This window comes from Brienomyrus brachyistius, chromosome 17, assembly GCF_023856365.1.
Source record: "Brienomyrus brachyistius isolate T26 chromosome 17, BBRACH_0.4, whole genome shotgun sequence".
Taxonomy (NCBI): Eukaryota; Metazoa; Chordata; class Actinopteri; order Osteoglossiformes; family Mormyridae; genus Brienomyrus; species Brienomyrus brachyistius.
The window spans coordinates 13,545,169-13,567,880 of record NC_064549.1 but is presented as its reverse complement, the minus strand read 5'-3'; the positions used below and the strand labels follow the sequence as shown (position 1 = coordinate 13,567,880).

The following is a 22,712-nucleotide window of genomic DNA, read 5'->3' as shown; positions in this document are numbered from 1 at the left end:
TGTGCTCTGCCATTTTACATTATAAGACTGAATTAATGTGTACATTATCAATTCGGGTGAGCAGATCAATTGGGATAAGCCACGCCAACCAAAATGTGTCGCACCCAGGTGTTCAATTTTAATTGGCATTGCGGCAAACTAATGGCCACGCTTATCTAAGGATAAGATGTGCTGTTTTATTGTGAATATGTAATGTAATGTCTGTACATCTTACCCAAAGTGTAACATCTGTTGAGGTACAACCCTAAACACCTATACCGTATAGTGATGTGAGTCAGTAACATACACAATGTAAGAAATTGTTAATTAATTAATACAAATGGTATGAGTTGTGGGGCGGCATGGTGGTGCAGTGGTTAGCACTGTTGCCTCACACCTCTGGGACGTAGGTTCGAGTCTCCGCCTGGGTCACATCTGTGTGGAGTTTGCATGTTCTTCCCATGTCATACTCCGGTTTCCCCCCACAGTCCAAAAACATGCTGAAGCTAATTGGAGTTACTAAATTGCCCATAGGAGTTCATGTGTGAGTGAATGGTGTGTGAGTGTGCCCTGTGATGGGCTGGCCCCCCATCCTGGGTTGTTCCCTGCCTCGTGCCCATTGCTTCCGGGATAGGCTCCGGACCCCCCGTGACCTAGGTGGATAAGCAGTTTGGAAAATGTGCTAGTAATGCAACAATTTTTCATAGACTCCTATTACATCTTATTTGTGGCTCATTAAATCGGTCATATACAGCTGATATTTATATCAATAAAATCCATTTACAAATATTTTTCAAGTGTGTTTGCATTGTATGCATTTAGCTCTAACTGGCATCTTATTAAATTATTAATTACCTGCAATCTTATCAATATCAAGCTAAAATGACATTAACACGTGTAGTTTTTCCTGTGCTTGCGGACGTCCTTCTTCAGCATGTAGGGAATGGCCAGAACACCTGCAGACTTATATGCTGTACCGTCGCATTTTCAGAGTTTTGGTATGAAAAGATATTGTAAGCATCAGTTCTGGTGCCATCCCTAGGCTACAGGGACACTGATTTAATAGGTTTATTCATGTGTGCTTAGGTCTAATTAAAAATGTAATCTTTAAAACTAGTAATCCTGAAAAAGTAAATGTAATATAATTACAAGTATAGTTCATTTTTGTAATCAGGTTACATAATTAAGATTACATGTAATCCTTTACTACACAGCGCTTCGTTAACAACTTATAAGGAGGCCCAACTACAGGCTTTGTTTTTCTTGGGTGTTTCCCAAAGCCTTCTTAACGTTACGTCGCTCATAAGTTTTATCTTTTAACATAGAGCTTACGAACGATGCAGCGTTAAGAAGGCCTCAGGAAACCCACCCATAACTGCCTCTTTATTGTTTTTAATAGATCAGATATCTGCTAAAAAGAACCCTCCCTGGCTTCTTCCAGTCTTCATTCTTGATCTTCAAGAAACTACCAGGAACATCAGTTTGCCAGACGGGACATACTACTTGAAATGTACATGTCATGGATCGCCCAGAGGAAGCCCCTATGACGTCACATGGGGTTCCCCTGCCACGCCCCCCGGCATTTTCCTAGGAGGGAGTTGAGTAGCGCCCGGAATGCTTCTACTACATTCTTTTTAATGTTAAAGAAAGTGTCATATAAACTAAATGTATAGTGAGTGCTCAGGACTATGAAAAGACACATGACCACAGTGCATATGATGCAACTGACAGTTTTGTCATCCTTTGTTAATAGTATTCTTTCTAGTTTAACCAAGTTTTCAATTCAGGAATTGACGGCAAGGCTATCATGATTTAAAATGGATGTATTTAGCTTCTTTTCCCACGAAGATAAGTTCTTCATTATAATCTTTGTCATTGACCTATGCAAATTCTACACTTGCTGTATTCCCAGCGAAGCTACCAGTTGAAAGTTAACTCTGACTTTCAGTTTTGTCGCGTACCAGTTGTTGCACATATTAGTGTTATAGGCTTCATTTACATTTACAGTATTTGGCAGACGTCCTTAGCCAGAGCAACTTACATAAGTGCTTCAAGACGCTGCGATGAATTTTTCCGATACTAGCTCAATAAGGACCCAAGCTATACTATCTATCCAAACACTGTTGAGAAAGTGCAACAATTCATACACTTCATACACTTGATACAGGCAATAAATTGGCTTTATGTAGTTTTGTTTAATACAAACATTAAACATAAATTTATTTGATACATACAATGGCATAAAATGTAATATGCAAGTAACTTTTACTGAAATTAGGTCACTATGGTAGCCTATTTCATGGCGTGATCAACAGCTCTATACTGAACATTATGGAATTGCTCAGTATATGCCAGTGTTTGGACAGTTTTCCACAATCCAAGTGACATTTATTTCTTTAAAAGAGTTTTGCAGTTTAAAACAGTGTGCAAAAAGAGGTGAAACATCTCCATTATACGTCAATGCATTAATTGGTGTTGCCTTTGTGGTGTTGTAATTTAGCATATCGGTGACACTAAGTCCCTGCATAATCAAAGAGAAATGAAAATGGCATTAAGCCAGTGACTAAAGTGCATGACTGTATGACCAGATCCTGTCATGAATTTCCAGAAAAAGCTCCTGGAAATGTCCTGGAAAATGATTCCTTAAAAAGAGTGGAAACCCTGGTCTGCGCTCACGGTGATCGGAGATTCACTGGAGTCTTTTAATGTCGGCCTGACATACTAGTAGGGCTGCAGCTATCGATTATTTTGGTTAATCGAGTATTTTATCGATTATTCCATCAATTAATCGAATAATCAGATAAGAAATACTTTTGTCTTGTTAAAGAGCAATCGTAACTATTCTTAAAATGAATAATTCATGGGTTTCCATCTTAGGAACATTTTTAATGATTGAACTCCATACAACTGATAAAAGAACTAAACCCTTTTAGTGCATTTATACATATTTGTTTTGCTTTTTAAATGAAAACACTTTCTTAAATGCAAAAATAAATAAAATGATGTTAAATTAAATTACTGAAAAAAGGTATACATATATCTTAAACTAAGGCATATTAAAATGGCCTTTACTCTCTGTGTTCTTGTACATTTATAGGAGGCATAAAAAAAGTTCTGACATAATTGTATCTCCTGGGTGAGGTAGGAATGCTGTGTGTATGTTCATTTGTGTGTAAGTGAAGGTGAGTGAGAGTGTGTGTTTAAGTGTGTTAGAGAATGAGTGTATGTGTAAGCCTTTAAAGGAGCATACAGTATGTGGCGGTTGGATAATTCAGTGTCTCAGAGTTTCACTGGCCAAAGGCTGTTGGGGGAGGGGGGGTGGGTATTTTTTGTATTATATTTATAATACATAATTTATATTATACTTATGTAATATTATTCATAATAATCTAAATCTGCAGAATAATATCACTAAAGCCTTGAAATAGATCTAGTACACCCCATGCTCCCATTTAGACTCATCCCTGCATACTGCAGGTATCATTGCGACAAAGTGTGACTGCTGCTGTAAGCCTGCTGTTACCAAATTTAAACATTGTGTCAAACAAACTAAGCTAACAGTTTATCTGCATTCAAATAGCCTCTATTTCAACTTGTACAGCTTTACTGTAGGTTTGCTGCTGTGGGAGACAAACGGCGTTGGATGGGAGCAGCTAAAAACATCGCTTTTCTTCACCCTTCAGCTTGTTGAACTGAGCTGGTTTGGTTAAGGACTCTCGCCAGCTCTTTACCAGTAAAGGTTTAGTAGCGATTACAAACACTGCTGTTGTTTTCCTTCACTCCACCTGAGTGTTCCATTACAGAGATGTTGAAGTCTCTTTGCTGTTAGTTTATAGACAGGCTCCAGCTCCGTGTTAACTACGACAGCATCATTTTCACTGCTGTTGTGTTATCAGTGTTTTTATTGAGGAAAAATAGGGGCTGCTTGGGGTGAATCTCGTTATACTTTTTTTATTCACACATATGCCCATATGCTCGCGTTTACTGGTTCCGCTTTGTCGACTGTACTGGTTCCGCTTTGTCGACTGGACGCTTTCCGTTGAGACGTTGAATCATTAGGCCACTTAAAAGAAAAAAATTGCTTCTCGTCCTTTTTTTTGGAGGGGGTGGGTAGGGGGAGAGGGATTTTTTTTATTATTATTTTTTTTTTTACAAATTTTGATTGACTGTTTGGACTTTCAAATATGTAAGAAAATACATATTTGAAAATACATACCGAAGAGAGCAGACCTACTTAGTACGCCTCTTCAGTTCTTCCAGTTTGTTGCGTTTCAAATATTTTAAATGTAAGAAAATGCAAGAATGTAAATTCCTTAGATCCATGTGTATCTCATAAATGCCTTCCCAGCTATGGATTTGGATACTTTATGCTGATGTGTCATTCGTGAATATAAAAATTATACTATTTGAAACCAATATTCTGTTTGTCATTCCCATTCTGAATGAACAGCCAAGATTGTAAAATATATATCTAGAAAGTGTATTAAAACATGTTAAAACACAAGGAATTTACAAAATACAGGAACCTGAATGGTTGAACGAGGAAATGTAACTCTACAAACAAGTACTTAAGAACATGTACCACATCACTTCCACAGATTTAAATCTTTTCACCAGCCCATCTCAGGTAGAGAAAATTTAGGTTCATGAAACCATTCCAAGACTAGGATTACACAATTTTGAGAAAACTAGATTGAAGCTAGTATTTTCAAGACAATAGGAATTTAACTGCACTGGCCCAAATCACATCACGAAACCCTGTTCACACTGTCCATGAACTATTCCTTCAAAGGTCTTTGAGAAAGTCTCAACATACACACACTACAACGATTCACGTCTGATTCAAGCCCTATGACCCACGTCTTGGAATGGGTTTTTCAATGAGATCGTCAGAGAATATCACGTGATCAAGATTGACCCAGAAAATGCAGGGATGACTTAAAGATGGTCCGAAAAAAATTATCAATCATCGGCTTCATATTTACTTAAAAAAGCATCCCATCCTGATCCTCTGCCATCATGTCGAATGATACATCTCATAATTGATGAATGATCTAAATAAAGTTATGATTTCATAAAAACATTGCTAACTCACCAACACGAACTCTGACCAATGACAGTCGGGCCCTGTCCGGTAGCCGAATGTTGTCGTACACACCATCACTGAATGCAGCGTAAAAATCGGCTAGCGAGACATCGTGGCCGATCTTGACACCGTACCAGTCCTTCAGGAGCACCCCTCTCCCATCCTGAGCGATACTGGCCACCACAAAGGCCATGGCATGGAGAAAAAGACCTAAAACATCCGAGAATTTCCCCACTCAAAGTAAGTGTAAACAAAATGGCTGGAAAACGGCATCTGCGCCGAGGGTTCCCGAGTGGTTCCGAATCGACAATCGTCGATGTGGAATGCGCGGTAATTGAAATTTCGTCATTCTTGGGCGACCATGCGATTTTTGCGAAATAAAAAAAAAAAAAAAATTCGGGTTGGAGGCGTTTCGGCGGGTCGGGAGGGGACGAGAACCATTTTTTAAGTGGCCTTAAGGTTGTGCTATTGTGGTAAGCTAATTCGAATTTACAATGGACACACCGTACAGTATTTTCGCTTTTCTTTTGTTTGAAATGGTCTCAAACTTTAGACGTTATACGTCTTTTTCGCTGACTTCCCTCGCTAATTCCCCTGTCTTCCTCCATTGCGCCATTAAATCAAACCTGTTACACTTAATGCAGCGTAAGCACACTGTGCGACAGCAATAATCCTCCGAGTGAAACACAGTGATCACTAAGTAGGATTACACAAAGCATCGAGGATTTTTTTGTAATCGAGTTATTCTTGTTACTCGATAAATCGTTGTAGCCCTACATACTAGTGACTAAGGTACTGCATGTCCTTTTGATTCGTCCTTCCACTGTCACCCCGATCAGTGAACCCCGCCTGACCCCACCTCCACAGTATACTGGCGACCCAGGAACCGGTCGCTCCTTTTAATCGCAGTGTTCCCTGATTTTCGGGTTACAACCTTCTGCATTTCCCTCAGATCGCGCCCGGGTCGCTTACATAATTTCCCTGTTGACCAGACCCGCTCGCGAGTGAGTGACTGCCGCGTGGGAAGCCGGGGCGCCTTTTTGAACTACCTTTCCAGGGTTCACTGCAGTGTGTATCACATAAGTATTTCGTAAGTATCACATAATTTTGGATTTCACTTTCTCTTATTTGTGTATTGATACTTATGAGTTAAATGTCCAATAACTTGGGTGAAATGTGCTACAAAGGACCATATTTAGTTGATGGCAAGCCATAAGGAGCTATTTACTGTCACTAACAAAAGGAAATGATAAATTAAAGCTTAAAACCATGCCTCCAGTATTTCAGCTACTGTTGTATGAGTGTCATATTTACAAATAACAAGTATAATATGGCAAACAAAGGAGAGACTATGTTCCAGGTGGTCATGTATATCAGGTTTATTTTTGGACTTTATTTCTTATCTTATTACGGGCTTATTCTTATCTTATTATGTCTTATTACGGGCTTATTTTCAGGGGTGAGGTTGCTTGTTTGTTTAATGAGACTTGACAACACTAGTGAAAACTGATGATGTTACAGAAGCCAGATTTACATATTCTTTTTTTTCTATTTTTGACCATTTTAGCTTTTCTTTAGACTACAGGCCTATGACAAATATCTGTTTTTGGACCCTTTCAGACATACGAATGCTGCAATCAGCATATGATGAGTGTCATGTTATTCATATAAACAAACAGGAAGTGCACCATCCCCCTAGAGATCGTATTCAAATGCTAAGAAATGTTATTAATATTTTTATTTAAGCAACTTTGTCTGGATAATGTTTTTTAGTGGTTGGAAACTTGTGTATTAATATAATTATGTTGTTTTTGGCTATAATTTTTTTTTTTTGCTAGGATATTTCTTATTGAAATTTGGAAACTAGCAGCAGTACCGCAGATGGGTCAATTAAGGACGGGGCAGGGTAAGAGGTCTTAATCTTGGAAATTCTGAGCTAATTTCTCAGAATATTACTGCCCTCCCCTCAGGGTGTCCATGGGGTCTTCAAAGTATTTAAAGGATTTGAAGAACACTGAATTTAATATTCTTGAATTAAGGCCTTAAAACGATTGAATATCATTTACAAAGTACTGAATTTCATTTGCAAAGGTCTTATTTTTTTATTTCATTTTTTTCTTATACCTTTTATAGCACTAAATAAATACCATAACTTTATGAACATATAGTTGTGAAATGCACAGCAGAGTGCTTTACATGGCAAAAGCCATCCGGCGGTCAACTATCCGGGGGGACCCGCAGGCGCCGTCCGAGCCCCAGCGCAGGCAAGGGAGGGCTAGCCAGGGGGCAGGGCGGGTGGGACCCCAGCCCTGCGTCTGTGTCCTCTCCCCTTACGGGACACAGACATAAGGACCCATGGTGGGGGTCGAGCTCGCCAGGGCGAGGGCAGAGGAGTCACTAAGAGGGTCCCTGAGCGGTCCCATTCAAGCTCCTCCACCTCCGAGGAGGGAGGAGCGACGGTGGGGTCCTCCGGGACCTCCTCGGGGACTGGGGTAGAAGGGACTGGAGAGGGGTCAGAAACGGGAGTAACTGGGGTAACAGTCACTGGAACAGGCAGTGGGAGCGCCTTGGGCGTAGGCGCAGGAACTGCAGGCAGAGAGAGCGCCTCGGGTGTGGTTGCGGGAGCTGCAGGCAGAGGGAGCGCCTCGGGCGTGGGAGCTGCAGGCAGAGGGAGCGCCTCGGGCGTGGGAGCTGCAGGCAGAGGGAGCGCCTCGGGCGTGGGGGCGGGAGCTGCAGGCAGAGGGAGCGCCTCGGGCACTGGAGCCGCAGGCAGGGGCAGCTGCTCGGGCTGCGCAGGTGGCAGCAGAGGCACATTCACACATGCCATTAAACTTTACTGCATATTTTACAACCATGCTCAATTTGTAGCACTTCATTTCACAACCGAACAAGATGGAAGTTACCACTGTAATTACTTTGATAGTCTAACTGTGGTTTTGAGTAATACTTGCATCACAATTGCATGGTTCCAACTATGTTAGATGCTAATGGAGTTAGCAAGCTTTTGGGAAATGTACTCCTGCATGTTTATGGGTCTCATTAGGTCATGAGAAACTTGCATAAGTTGGCGGTCATCTCTGCCCTCAGAAAGACACTTCTGCCCTTTACCTGGCTGGTTTCTGGTCATTCCCACTGTCATCTGTTTCACATTGTTCTTATGTACTACTGTCTTAGTAAACCTGGAACCTGGAAAAAAACTGCCCTGTAGCCTTCTACCAGCAGAACCGGGATTAAACCATGCTTTTAAAGCACAGATTTTTTTAAATAGACGGTGGTCTCTTAATTTTTCCACAGTTGTATTTTATTTATTTTGGAGTGATGATTTGGAGGGAGGTTTTCAAATGGAGACTAGACTGCAAGTACATTTACATGTATGTAAGTGTAGCAAATGTTCAACTTCCTGCGTGACTGTCAGTTTGAAAGAGTGAGTGTCACGTCAGATGTGTGAGAGTTGGCAACCCTGCACAATGACCCAATACCCGTGTAGGAAGAAACCATCCTAAAGAAATTTTAAGGGGCACACTGCCAATAAAAGGCTGTATATGTAACCATTTTGGTTGCAGTCTGGAGCCCTCAATTCAACTGTGACTAGTATGAATCATTATTTTGCCTAGTAAGAACTGAATTGTTACTCGTAAAAATTAATATTATGGATATCTACTGTCGCGTGAAAAAATTAGGACACCCCATTATTTAGTCTTCTTTCAAATTAAATCTGTAGATAAAGGTGATGTAATTGCATCATCTATGCATATTACCAATGTCAAATTCTTTTTAGTGACCAACTCCTCAACGACATCCATGCTGCTCTGTTACCAAATATTGAATGGCTGTGTCCAAATTCAGGGACTGTATTTGGTAAAAGACTACGAAGGTGTACCCTTTGTAGGCTGCATTCTTTGAAGGTCGAACAGGGACAGTCTTGTTATGTGCAGGTGGAACGGAGGACACGGGAGCAAACATTGGCAAAAAAAGGGAGTATATTACAGAAACTGAACAGATAAACAAATGGGATCATGAGGAATCAAAAGGGGAGGCTAGGACACAAGTAACAGTGGCAACATGACTTCAATGACGAACCTGCAGATCACTAGACTGGGAAGCACTAAAAAACTGGAGTAACGAGAGAACAGACAAGAGGCAGCTGGGTGTGATCGTCAGAATGGCAGGAACGAGAGGGACAAACGAGGACCAGACGTGGCTTGTTAGAGGCAGGCCTGGGAGGAGACAGGAGAATCAGGCGGGGTAGGTCATGACAGGTCTGGCTTACAGATAAATTTCCTATTTGCATCACCAGCTGTTCCTGCCCTTAGCCTTGATTCACTTTACAGTACCTCTGTGCAATGAATCTTGGGATATGTTGGGCTGGGAAGAATTCATCGTGCAGATGTTTCACAGCTCACCTAAAAGAGGACGCATTTCTAGACCACATTTGAAGGAGCTGTCAAGATGTGATGCATTTGGTCTTTGAATGTAGGCCTTAGAAGGATGCAGCCCCTGAATTTGGATACAGTCAATGAGTGTTGCGCATTGCATGTTTAGATGAGAACACGAAAGGGAGAGAGGAAGAAATTCAAGGCACTACCTAATATTTGCTGTTGCTGGTTTATTGGTGTGTCGAAACAGATTTGGTTGACAAAACAACTTTAGATGCATGTATCCCTGCCTTCAAGTCATGTCGAAAGAATCGGAAATACAAGATGAGAACACACAAACGCCACTACGAAGTCGTATTTACCAGTGAGAAACTCAGGATTTTCTTTAAGCCCCGATTTCCCGAACTGGGGACGTGTCATTACAACAATCATGGCCGAAGTAATGGATAGCTCCACTGTGAAAGTCAAATTATTTTGAAAGTAGTAAATTTTATGTAGCATGTCATTGCAAATCTCTGAAATGTTTTGACTGTTGAGGAGATTGTTATTGCATGGTGTGATGTGAAAAAAGCATTGATAGATTTTTGTTCCAATATTTCATATGTAGCTGGTCAGCTACCTGAAGTTTGAGCAAAGGATTACAAAAAAGTAAGTTAACGCTACAAATGCGTTTTGGCGTGGCAGAATGAAAAATACAGTAAAACAATAAGTAGCTTTCTTATTGCCTCCATTTTGCTCCAACCACTTCAGGCAGATCATGTAGACATTTTAATCATTCACGATTTAATATCGTCAAATTGCACATCCCTACTTCATTGCTACATAGTTTCGTTTGACCTCATTAACCAGAGACAATACATGCAGAGTATTTCGACCAGGCGAGATATTGACTTACAGGGCGGATGACGATCTTTGCGTCCTGTGGGCAGTACAGTGCGATGTTAATTACAAGTGTTTATGACGTTATTGAAAACTTTCAGAATCAACGCGTCACAATCACTATGGTAATGGAGATGCATACAGTATGAATATCACAGGCTAGAAGACGATTCTCATGTTGTCTCAGATAAGAAGATGAGAACACCATATCAAATTTACACCTCATTGTGAGTCGTGAAGAAGTATTTTGCTTATTTTCACCAAAATATGTTTTTATGGCTTTATTATTGTATTTCTGACAGCCGTTATTTATTCAATCGCTGAGTATCCAAAGCATAGCAGTGTTTCTTGTTCTCTCTTTTCAGTGAACATGGCCACTTCATTACAGGAGGAAACTCTCATAGTGGCAAATGATTATATGGACCTTTGCATTGGAATGAAGGCACCTCCAAGCGAAGCAGCAAAAGCCATGCGATACCTGGGAAAGGATGTGGAGAAAATCTACGGGTTCAGACTGCGCCCTCTTGTACAGTTATTCTTGGACAGCAGTGGATGTAACACCAAACTCAGGAGTGTGATGCTGGAGGTGGTTGGAAGGGAAGGGATGAGCTGGGGCCAAATTGTTAGCCTCTTTTCCTTCACGGGAATACTGACCGTTCAGTTGTCTACTGGCGAAGATGATGTTGCCTGCAGTAGACGGCTGGCGGAACTTTTGACAGAAGTACTTCTGACGGAAAAAGAAGAATGGATGGTCCAAAATGGAGGCTGGGTAGGTGCATGTAATTTTGTAATCAAAAACTGCTTCTTTTATGTAGTTTCCTGTAAAGGAATTCAGGATTAATTTCTTACACCAAGACATCTTTTTCAAAATTTTGTTCCTGAAATGTCTGTCTTGATATTTCAACCTGCCAGCCCAAGGTATTTATCCTCTCTCTGTCTTTTGTATAGAGCGGGTTCATTGACTACGTGCACAAAATTAGACCAGAATATCCAGTCTCACCCATGAAGACAGCTTTGCTCGTAGCTGCAAATCTAGCAATCGCAGGGATTGCCGTTCTCCTTGTACGTTAGAGTATTTCCTTTCTATGTTATTCAGAGAAATGTTTTCCTGAAAGATTTTTCATCAAGTTCACAAGTTGTATATAAGTTTGACTGTTGCTTCCCCCATGACCCTCTTCTTAAAAGTTAGAAATTACCTATAGCCTATTTAGTATATTTGTTTCATTTTATGACATTGTTATCCGTACAGTTGTACAGTAAAAAACCTTAAAAAAAATGTTAATAGTTATAATCAAATTAATTGTGTTAGTAGAAGTGTATTTTAAGTTTTAAGTAAAAGTAACTTGCAATAACAGATTTAATGAGACTCGAATGAGAAATGTTCTACTAATTTAACGTCTGACGTTAAACAGGTGTGGAAATTTTGTTAATCAAGATGGCACTTTCTAATTAGGTACCTATTTAGATACCTAATTAGGTTTTTCTAATTGGGTATCTAAATAGGTACTGCATTACCTAAATTTTTAATTCAGGTCGTTATAAGTGAAATTTGGCATAACAGAATGTAGGTAGTGTAGATTGATTTCATGATTTGGTTTGGGATTTGCATGTCATATTATGAAGTTTGTGATTTGTGTGTATAGTTTACTAGCTAGTTGGCTAACACAGCAAACTCGAGCAGTGAGTAGCCAACTTCCAGTGGTTGAAGCGAAGGACAGAGATTTTTGACTTCATAACCGCCTCTTTATTGTTTGTAATAGGTCAGATATCTACTAAAAAAAAAAAACAAACCAGGCTTCTTCCAGTCTTCATTCATGATCTTCAAGAACCTGCCCGGAACATCAGTTTGCTAGATGGGACATATTATTTGAAACGTGCATTATCTGTCCTGGATTGTTACATTGAATAAAACTCGTATTATCCAAAAAAGTCTAAAACTGACTTGATGGTTCATTTCTGTGAATGTTTCTATAAAAGAATGTGCCATTCATTAGATTCTCAGATGGTTTTTCTTTATTAACACTTTTGAAAAATACGACTCCTGAGAAATGGACTTTTCCCAGCCAAATTGGGCTACATTGTTCATAGTTTTGTTATAATGAAAAATGTATTTAAAAGAAAAAGCATTACTAATAAATATAAATTATCATTCACATGCTGATGATCAATTAATCAAGTGCATTTGATTAGCAGTGCCTGGCAAAATAGCAGTTTTTCACACATGGCTTCTACAGTTTGGCTTAATTTTTGTTCAATAAATCATGACACGGTGTTATATGTTATGTGTTGTTGTTCATCTAAGGTTATATTTACCGAATTTTAAGACCACATGATTTCTTATTATGTTCTGATATGTGAAACCTAACAGTTGAAAGTGGGTGTACTTTCATTTTCATATAACTGAGCCTGGCAAATCCACCATTATAATAGCAATTGGCCAAGGTAAAAACACACCTGGCTCTTAAATGAAATGGGAGATCACACTTTGATTGGTTAATGGCATGTTACACCCCAAACACACCCATGACTAATTACAAGACTTAGTACAACCCTTTTGGACCATGCGCCTGGCATGTGCATCAGGCCATGTGCATCTGTTGTGACCATGTATCGGTAAAATAGGGTCCTCAGTATATTTTTAATGAGGGAAACCTTTATACAGTAGGTGTGTTTTGGGCTTCACCCTCCTGTTGGAACCTAGTTATGTCTGAACCACATCAGGCAGACTGAATGAACCTAAGAGACTTGATCGGAGAGAAGTGAAGTTTTATGTGCATATAAAATATAGATTGGCCTATCAGTTGGACACACAGCACCCCAACTTGAACATATCTTCATTATACACTTACTTTATCAAAAAACTGGGGATAGCCTTTAAAGGAGAAGGCAAAATAATCCTTTATGACACAGGCATACCCTTTGTTCTAAAAATGAAATATAAACGCAATGATCTGTGACATAAGAGTTGTGAGTTTAATTAACAGTTAAAACTATGGCAGTAGTGAAACCTCATTTATTTTGTTAATGTACCAAGTAGGGTCTGTCTTGTCCTGGGTCAGGCCAGCTGCAGTTTTCTTGTCCTTAGCTCTCTGAGTTATGATATAATGAAAAACGCTGATCATTTTCCACTAATGAACTGATTTATTTATAGTATATCAAATTAAGAAAAACAAACGAACTCCCATAGAGATCACATTATTCTCTCTCTCCCTTAAAACTCCCTTTCAAAATTCAGTGTAACAGCACAACAAAATTGTTAATTCAGCACCGCAAAAAACTGCTGCTTCTATAAACCTGTATATTAAATGTATTCGCGTATAGAGTCTGGCTGCCGATCGAGAGTGTCGGCGTTTCAGGCTTCACAGAGAACTCTAAATATCGGCAAATCTACAAAAACAAAAGGTGAAACCGTTGAAACTTTGGAAATGAAATGAAACAGTAAGTTTTTGTATGCCATTTTTGCTAATCGAGTGCGCTTAAAAGTCTGCCAAAATCATATGGCCTAGGTTGTTTGTGTCTATAGTATTTATATACGAGTAATGAACAAATTAACTGTGGGATTTTTAAAGTGCTTATGTAATTATGTAATTTTTAGATTGTATTTTACGATGTTTTGCTTGCAATCCAATGCTGGCTTATTTAGACACATTGTCTCGTTCTAAAAACGTTGTATCTGCCGTCGACAGTCGGGAAAGAATTTCAAGAGAAACTCGTTCGTATTACACAAGTATAAAACAAACGTTACGAATATATACATATATATTCAAAAGAAACTGGTGGTACAGTACTTAAATTTAATATTGCTTAACGTAGCATTGTTTAGGCGGGAGCGAGAGAGGCTCGAAGCTACACCTTTTTCTCTCGTGAGGATCGATAACTCATCTGTATTCGGCAAGTGAGACTTTTATTTTTTTAAACCTAAAAAGTTCTATAATTAGACGGGACATTTGGTAAGACATTTCGCAAAGCAGTCATAATGTAGGTGACTCAAATTTTGTTTCATATTTGGATTTTAGAGATACAATTTTTCACCTTTAAAAACGATTTGACCACTGTTAGCGTTTGGACTCGTTAGCTGACTATGATAAGCTGCTAGGTTTGTGTTTTTAACAGACGTGAGAATCTAAGGTACAATGTTAAGAGACCGAGTATAATTCAATATATATATACTTCTGACGACTTATTCAGGATTGCAAACTCTCATGTATCCGATGACGCTTTCAGAATCAAGCTCACGCAAGAAATCATACAGATTCCAATACAAATTACAAATATTTATCGTTCCATTATAAACCTAAAATTAGCTACATCAAAACGTGGGGGTAGTTTGCAAACCTTACAAAAAATGTTACCTACGTGTAATGCGTGTGGAGACTTAACTGGAATTTAAATCTCACGCCAGCCAAGTGAGCAAATTAGGCTATTTTTTCGTTGACATATCGGAAAACAGGTGTTTCAGAGCAATTTTAGGCAAACAAGAATTGCCACTGAAGGAGTTGGTGAATGACTCACAACGAATCTTTTAGATGAAATGTCCTGAGCTATTCGCCCATCGCTAATACCCACGGTGTGTCCTGACCATGCGCGAAATGCACCAACATGTCAGATAACGATCTTTGCTTCCAGTGGGCGGGACGGTGTGACGTAAATTGCCTTTTTTGTTCACGTGGTTTTAGAACGCAGAATTTACGTCACAATCACCATGGTAACGGAGACGCTTATATATAGTGCGGGGCGGGAGCTCATGCTCATTTCGTCTTGAGTAAGAGCATGGGAGTCTTCAAGTTTGCGTGTGCAACTGGCGTGGTGGCTGCTGCCGCAGGGACAGCGTATCTCTACCGGCGGTTCAGGAGAACGCCAGAGCAGGGGGAAGGTACTTGAATTGTTATGGTCTCTATGTATATGTGATAGCATGGATGGTGTCATGGAGTCGGCATATTAATGTAATGTATATTGTTCTTATATATTTTTATACCTGTGTCCCTCTCAAAATTGCATCTCCTTGGCGTCATGAAGAAATTTAACGTGAAAGTTTGCTTACTTTCACCAAAAATATGGTTTTATTGTTGTATTCTGAGAGCCGTTAATTATCCAGTCGCTGAGTATCCAAAGCATAGCAGTGTTTCTTGTTCTCTCTTTTCAGTGAACATGGCCACTACCTTACAGGAGGAAACTCTGATGGTGGCAAATGATTATATGGATTTCTGCCTTGGAATCAAGAAGGCACCTCCCAGTGAAGCGGCGAAAGCCATGCGATACCTGGGGAAGGATGTTGAAAAAATTTATGGGTTCAGACTGCGCCCTCTTGTGCAGTTTTTCTTGGACAGCAGTGGCTTTAACACCTGGACCCAACTCAGGAGTGTGATGATGGAGGTGGTTGGAAGGGAAGCGATGAGCTGGGGCCAAATTGTCAGCCTCTTTACCTTCACGGGAATACTGGCCGTCAAGATGTCTACTGGCGAAGATGATGTTGCCTGCAGTAGACGGCTGGCGGAGATTTTGACAGAAGTCCTACTGACAGAAAAAGAAGAATGGATGGTTGAAAATGGAGGCTGGGTAGGTGCATGTAATTTTGTAATCAAAAACTGCTTATTTTATGTAGTTTCCTGTAAAGGAATTCAGGATTAATTTATTACACCGACATCTTTTTCAAAATCTTGTTCCTGAAATGTCTGTCTTAATATTTCAACCTGCCAGCCCAAGGTATTTATCCTCTCTCTGTCTCTTGTGTAGAGGGGGTTCATCGAGTATGTAAAAAAAATCAGACCAGAATATCCAGTGTCTCCCATGAAGACAGCTTTCCTCATAGCTACGAATCTAGCAATTGCAGGGATTGCCTTTCTCCTTGTACGTTAGAGTATTTCCTTTCTATGTTATTCCGAGAAATGTTTTCCTGAAAGATTTTTGATCAAGTTCACAAGTTGTACATATGTTTGACTGTTGTTTCCCCCATGACCCTCTTCTTGTAAGTTAGAAATTACCTATAGTCTGTTTGGTATATTTGTTTCATTTTATGACATTGTTATCCATACAGTTGTACAGTATAAAACCTTCAAAAAATGTTAATAGTTATAATCAAATTAATTGTGTTAGTAGAAGTGTATTTTAAGTTTTAAGTAAAAGTAACTTGCAATAACAGATTTAATGAGACTCGAATGAGAGATGTTCTACTAATATAAGGTCTGACGTTATACAGGTGTGGAAATTCTAATTAGGTACCTATTTAGATACCTAATTAGGTTTTTCTAATTGGGTATCTAAATAGGTACTGCATTACCTAAATTTTTAATTCAGGTCGTTATAAGTGAAATTTGGCATAACAGAATGTAGGTAGTGTAGATTGATTTAATGAGTTGGTTTGGGATTTGCATGTCATATTATGAAGTTTGTGATTTGTGTGTATAGTTTACTAGCTAGTTGGCTAACACAGCAAACTCGAGCAGTGAGTAGCCGACTTCCAATGGTTAAAGCCAAGGACACAGAGATGTTTGACTTCATAACCGCCTCTTTATTGTTTTTAATAGGTCAGAAAGCTGCTAAAAAGAACCCTACCAGGCTTCTTCCAGTCTTCCTTTCTGATATTCAGGAAACTGCCAGGAATATCAGGGGCTTCATTAGGAGGGAGCTGAGTAGCGGCCCGGGAGACAAACTCTCATGTATCCGATGTCCAAGAAAAACTGCACAAGTGGGCGCAGTCTGAACCCAATTCACTGGACACATGCCAGGACCCGAGCTTCCGTACATGGGAGACTTCTGGGTCCAACCAGACACACCTGATCAGGGGTGCATCAAGTGTCCAGCATGTTCCTCAGTTCACTGGACACATGCCAGGACCCGAGCTTCCGTACATGGGAGACCTCTGGGTCCAACCAGACACACCTGATCAGGGGTGCATCAAGTGTCCAGCAGGTTCCTCAGTTCACTGTACACGTGCCCATCTCCCAGGACAAAGGGAGACAGGAAATTGGGGTGGAGCCCCTGTTCCAGGTGGATCCAGGGAAGATCCTAGAGGAGTCCTTTAAAGACGTTACTTAATAAAAATACATTCATGAAAAAATACAATATTAATTTTATACTAGCATATATTTTTGTAACTATAATCTTTTATATTTTAATGTTTTTGAGCTAGTTTCATTCATTATTTCTTTATTGAGCTGTATTTCTCTGATTTTGTTTTTGCTTGCATTTTATTTATAAAGATTATTGTTATTAATATAATAGATTTCTAAATAAACTCTAAGAACATGTTACAGAGTGTTGTCTTTTAATTTTGCAAGATCTGAAAACTTCAGATTGAGCTGGATACACTACACGTATGTGCTGTCTGATAAAGGTACCGTGACGGTAGAACCGTCACCGATTAACAATAAGATGCAATGAGTCCTGAGAAAGACAGGTGTGTCTAACCCACATGTAAATGTGTGTGAGAGAGGAAGGGCCCAGTGAGGGACTGTCAACATGTACTTAAACATAAACTCCTGTAGGATCATACACGTGCATACGACAAGGGCTGAGATTGCAGCTTGCCTGAGACAAGGCCTACCCTGGTATGAGAGGTACTCGTTGGCCTGGGCACAAAAGGGGGTCAGTGACCCCACACATGCACCCACACACAGATAGACACAGATAACAAGGGAGGCCAGCATTCCAACTTTTATGGCCCAAATATATAGGGACCTATGGACAGCAGAGTGGACCTCAAGGATAGGAGTCCTTCGACTTGGCACGCAACCCCCTCCCCATATATCCTGCCTTACATACCACGGACTCACCCAACGTCCCAAAGAAAGTTTCTTATAAGTTCAGCTTTTGTATACCCTGTATGTTTGTTTATTCATCATTGCTAGTCTCAATATCCAGATAGGTTATGTTTGTGTGTGTCCTTAAACAATCTTAGTGTTGTGTGCGACCCTTATAACCATGTTCACGGAGTATCACCTATTTTACCCCTCACACTTGAACACTTACATAAGTTTGGATAAATAAATATGTATAGCTACCCCTGCATATATGTTCTCATGGTTATACCAGAAGAATCTTGAAAATTAAATAGTGTAACCAGGTATCTTAGTGTGTCCTAACTTTCAGAGGTTCTTTCTTTGTTTAACACATTCCTCTGTGGCCCTTATCCGATCTTTCTGGTCTGTTAGCAAGCTCTTTGTGCTCTGCCTTTCTACATTATAAGACTGAATTAATGTGTACATTATCAATTCGGGAGAGCAGATCAATTGGGATAAGCCACGCCAACCAAAATGTGTCGCACCCAGGTGTTCAATTTTAATTGGCATTGCCAAAAACTAATGGCCACGCCTATCTAAGTGTAAGATGTGCTGTTTGATTTTGAATATGTAATATACATCTTACCCAAAGTGTAACATCTGTTGAGGTGCAACCCTAAAGACCTATACCGTATAGTGATGTGAGTCAGTAACATACACAATGTAAGAAATTGTTAATTAATTAATACAAATGGTATGAGTTGTGGGGCGGCATGGTGGTGCAGTGGTTAGCACTGTTGCCTCACACCTCTGGGACGCAGGTTCAAGTCTCCGCCTGGCTCACATGGCCAGAACACCTGCAGGCTTATATGGTGTACCGTCGCAGTTTTAGTACGAAAAAATATTGTAAGCATCAGTTCTGGTGCCATCCCTAGGCTACAGGGAAACTGATTTAATAGGTTTATTCATGTGTGCTTAGGTCTAATTAAAAATAGTAATCCTGAAAAAGTAAATGTAATATAATTACAAGTATAGTTCATTTTTGTAATCAGGTTACATAATTAAGATTACATGTAATCCTTTACTACACAGCGCTTCGTTAACAGCTTATAAGTTGGCCCAACTACAAGCTTTGTTTGTTTTCTTGGGTGTTTCCAAAAGCCTTCTTAACGTTACGTCGCTTGTAAGTTTTATCTTTTTACATAAAACTTACGAATGATGTAGCATTAAGAAGGCTTCAGGAAACCCACCCCTGGTTAATGTTAATCAGTGTTTTGCTGTAGCAGCTGATTTAGACTCAGTTTCAAGAACTGAAAAATGCAAAAGATGCTAGTTTATAGAGACACACACTGAAATCGCATGTCATGTATTTTCTGCAATAGAAAACCTTTCCAAGAAAGCCCTTTAATGAACTGTTTGGTGAATATTAGACATTTTTGCATGGATTTACTGTTACTCATGTATAAAACGAAAATAATGTGTTTTTTTTGCCCAATGAACAACTACTGATAGACCTGTCTTCCCACCCCTAACTAAAAGATTTGTTCAGTATGTTAATTGAAGTGGAGCCTTTTGCCTCCATATTATAGACATCTGCCATATGTTTCTTCACAGTCAACTAAACTTCAGCTTTAATAGCAGAGATATCCCTCTATGTTACTTTTCCATTGAAATCAACCCACTTTGGATAACAGATTAACGATCAGGCTATCATGACCAACACAACAATACACTATATTTTCCATTTCATCTTTCTTGTATGTATAACGCTTTGCACAAAAATTTATGGTCACATAAATTTTGCATTTGCAAAACCACAAGAAATTCAATTCCTATTAATAGAAGTTCATTGGATGAAACAACAATACTTAATACTTAATGCTCACATACATTTTTCATGAGAAAAACTAAGAAATTTAATGCTACTTTGACAGCCGAAATACAAATACTCAATGATGTAATTTTCCCATTTTTTTTTGCATTACAGTAAGTATACTTTTTTACGCTATTGTGATATGTTAATTTTCATCAATCAGGTAATATTTTTATTTTGATTTATTTGATTACTCCCTGAGCAAATACATTTTCACATGATGACTACATATTAAACTGTATTGTATTTTATAAAGTACAGAATTAGACAAAAGCAGCATGCATCAGTGATTGTCAGTGCTTAGTGTAGGTGCCAGTACTCTCCTTATTATTTGATACCAGATGCCGGTACTCCCCTTGCTATTCAGCACCAGGTGCCAGTACTTTCCTTGTTATTCGGTACCAGATGCCAGTACTCCCCTTGTTATTCAGCACCAGGTGCCAGTACTCCTCTTGTTATTCGGTACCAGGTGCCAGTACTCTCATTATTATTTGGTACCAGATGCCGGTACTCCCCTTGCTATTCAGCACCAGGTGCCAGTACTCCCCTTGTTATTCGGCACCAGATGCCAGTACTACCCTTGTTATTCAGCACCAGGTGCCAGTACTCTCCTTGTTATTCGGCACCAGATGCCGGTACTCCCCTTGTTATTCGGCACCAGGGGGCAGTACTCTCCTTGTTATTCGGTACCAGGTTCCAGTACTTTCCTTGTTATTCGGTACCAGATGCCGGTACTCCTTTTGTTATTCGGCACCAGGTGCCAGTACTCTCCTTGTTATTCGGCACCAGATGCCGGTACTCCCCTTGTTATTCGGCACCAGGGGCCAGTACTCTCCTTGTTATTCGGCACCAGATGCCGGTACTCCCCTTGTTATTCGGCACCAGGGGCCAGTACGCCCTTATTATTCAGTACCAGATGCCGATACTCCCCTTGTTATTCAGCACCAAGTGGAGGTCCTCCCCTTGTTTTTCAGTACCAGGTACCGGTACTCCCCTTGTTATTCAGTACCGGGTGTAGGTATTTCTCTTGTTCTTCAGCACCAGGTGCCAGTTCTCCCCTTGTTATTTAGTACCAGATGCCAGTACTCCCCTCGTTATTCAGCACCAGGTGCCAGTACTCTCCTTGTTATTCGGTACCAGATGCCGATACTCCCCTTGTTATTCAGCACCAAGTGGAGGTCCTCCCCTTGTTTTTCAGTACCAGGTACCAGTACTCCTCTTGTTACGCAGTACCAGGTACCGGTACTCCCCTTGTTATTCAGTACCGGGTGCAGGTATTTCTCTTGTTCTTCAGCACCAGGTACCAGTTCTCCCCTTGTTATTTAGTACCAAGTTCCAGTACTCCCATTGATATTCAGCACCAGATGCTGGTACTCCCCTTGTTATTCAGTAGATTAAAATATTGAGAGGTGTCAGAACTCTAAAGGAAAAAAAGGGCTTTTGGTACTGTATGCCAGTGAGTACTGACAGACTTAATTCAAACACCGGTGATTGTGGAAAATATTAAATAATTGGTAGAGGAGTGAAATTGTTTTACACTGCTGATACATTCACAGATTCTTTGAAGCAGCCCCTCCTCATTTGTGACTGATGAATATATTCCCCGTTATCACTTAGCCTTGTAGGTGCTTAATGTCTGTCCTCCAGTCGACCTTGTGTGTTACCTTTCTGCTTGCAATGGATGGAGTCCTCGACGTCACCTTTATGGAATTAACTGTGTGCTCATCGTCACGCAAGGAAGAGCGGTTCTCTTTACTGGCAGGGCAAACGCAAGGTAAGACCGCATGGTCATTGTAGTATTAACGGGTTTGTCCAGGGAAGCGATGCTTCTTTCAGTTTCGGATTCCAAGCCCTCAACAAAAGACCTGTTGATGCGTGTTCATTTATAAAAAAAAAAAAAAAAAAAAAAAAAAACATCCCATATAAACATCTGGACACCTGCGTCCTAGAAATCGCCTATGAACAATGAGTAACTTGCGACCAATAGACAGCCTGATTAAACTAGAAGGAGGCTTGTCTGACAGCAGGGAGAGTATCAAAGGGAACTGGGACGCGGAAAGCACTCCATTCCCTAGGCTGCACGCGAGCTGAAAGTGTCTTCAATCTGAACAACCATGATCACTTCCCGCTGTGTCATCTTCATCGGAGTCGTCAGTCTGGTAACTCAGCAAGGTACACGACCTTTAAATATTATTCATTGCTACATTTTTCGGGTGTAATATATAAATGTGTATGGTATATTTTTATATACTAAATATATTTAGTATATAAAAAAGGAAAATTGTCAACAGTTAGAAGGTTGGTCTTTGCGATGTTCATTTGAGTTGTATATTGTAAAGTAAAAGTGACTTGTTTACTTGATTTGTTAGTTTTACTGTGGTAAATGTTACAACGAGATTCCGGTGTCATCCTTATTATAAGGGACATAAGGCGTGCGATTATGATAATAATAATTATTATTACTATTATGCTACTATATATTATGCCCGCGCAGCATTTTTTATTTAATTTTGCTTTGCTTCTAATTGTGTTAGCAGTCGGCGTTTGTCAGAAAAGTCAGTAATAACTAATAATTAAGTAACAGCAAGAACGGCCTTCAGTGAAAGTTCACCATGTCAAAAGTAAACTAAACTTGCCTATTAACATATGATTCAATATCTTCGATTCAACAGCGTGAGAAATAAATTGTGAATGTTTATAGAATTAAATAATTTAAAGGGATAGAAATTCTAGAATTAAGTAATTAATATGTAAAAAATTATATGCTGATGAGTAAGTTGGCTGTTTCTGTGACGTTTGGT

At 39.7% G+C, this 22,712-nt stretch overlaps 2 protein-coding genes across 3 annotated transcripts in view; both read left to right on the top strand.

Moving 5' to 3' along the window:
* The first annotated feature begins 10,690 nt into the window (after window positions 1-10,690).
* LOC125712053 (anti-apoptotic protein NR13-like) lies at window positions 10,691-11,391 on the top strand. The gene is made up of 2 exons (XM_048981680.1): window positions 10,691-11,089; window positions 11,269-11,391. Exons 1-2 carry the CDS (start codon window positions 10,691-10,693, stop codon window positions 11,389-11,391), a joined length of 522 nt encoding a protein of 173 aa, XP_048837637.1.
* Window positions 11,392-21,874: 10,483 nt separating this feature from the next.
* The window catches only part of LOC125712103 (protein CEPU-1-like), a 28,075-nt gene continuing 27,237 nt past the window's right edge, over window positions 21,875-22,712 (top strand). For both annotated transcript variants that reach the window (XM_048981752.1, XM_048981753.1), the window contains exon 1: window positions 21,875-22,083. In XM_048981752.1, the coding sequence (XP_048837709.1) occupies window positions 22,026-22,083 (58 nt within the window). In that variant the 5' untranslated portion in view covers window positions 21,875-22,025. The remainder of the gene's footprint in view (window positions 22,084-22,712) is intronic.

Excerpts from the sequence above, each read along its gene's own strand:
- LOC125712053 (XM_048981680.1), top strand. The coding sequence starts at position 10,691 with ATGGCCACTTCATTACAGGAGGAAACTCTCATAGTGGCAAATGATTAT. Across the intron at positions 11,090-11,268 it reads TGGTCCAAAATGGAGGCTGG|AGCGGGTTCATTGACTACGT; the intron begins GTAGGTGCATGT and ends TCTTTTGTATAG.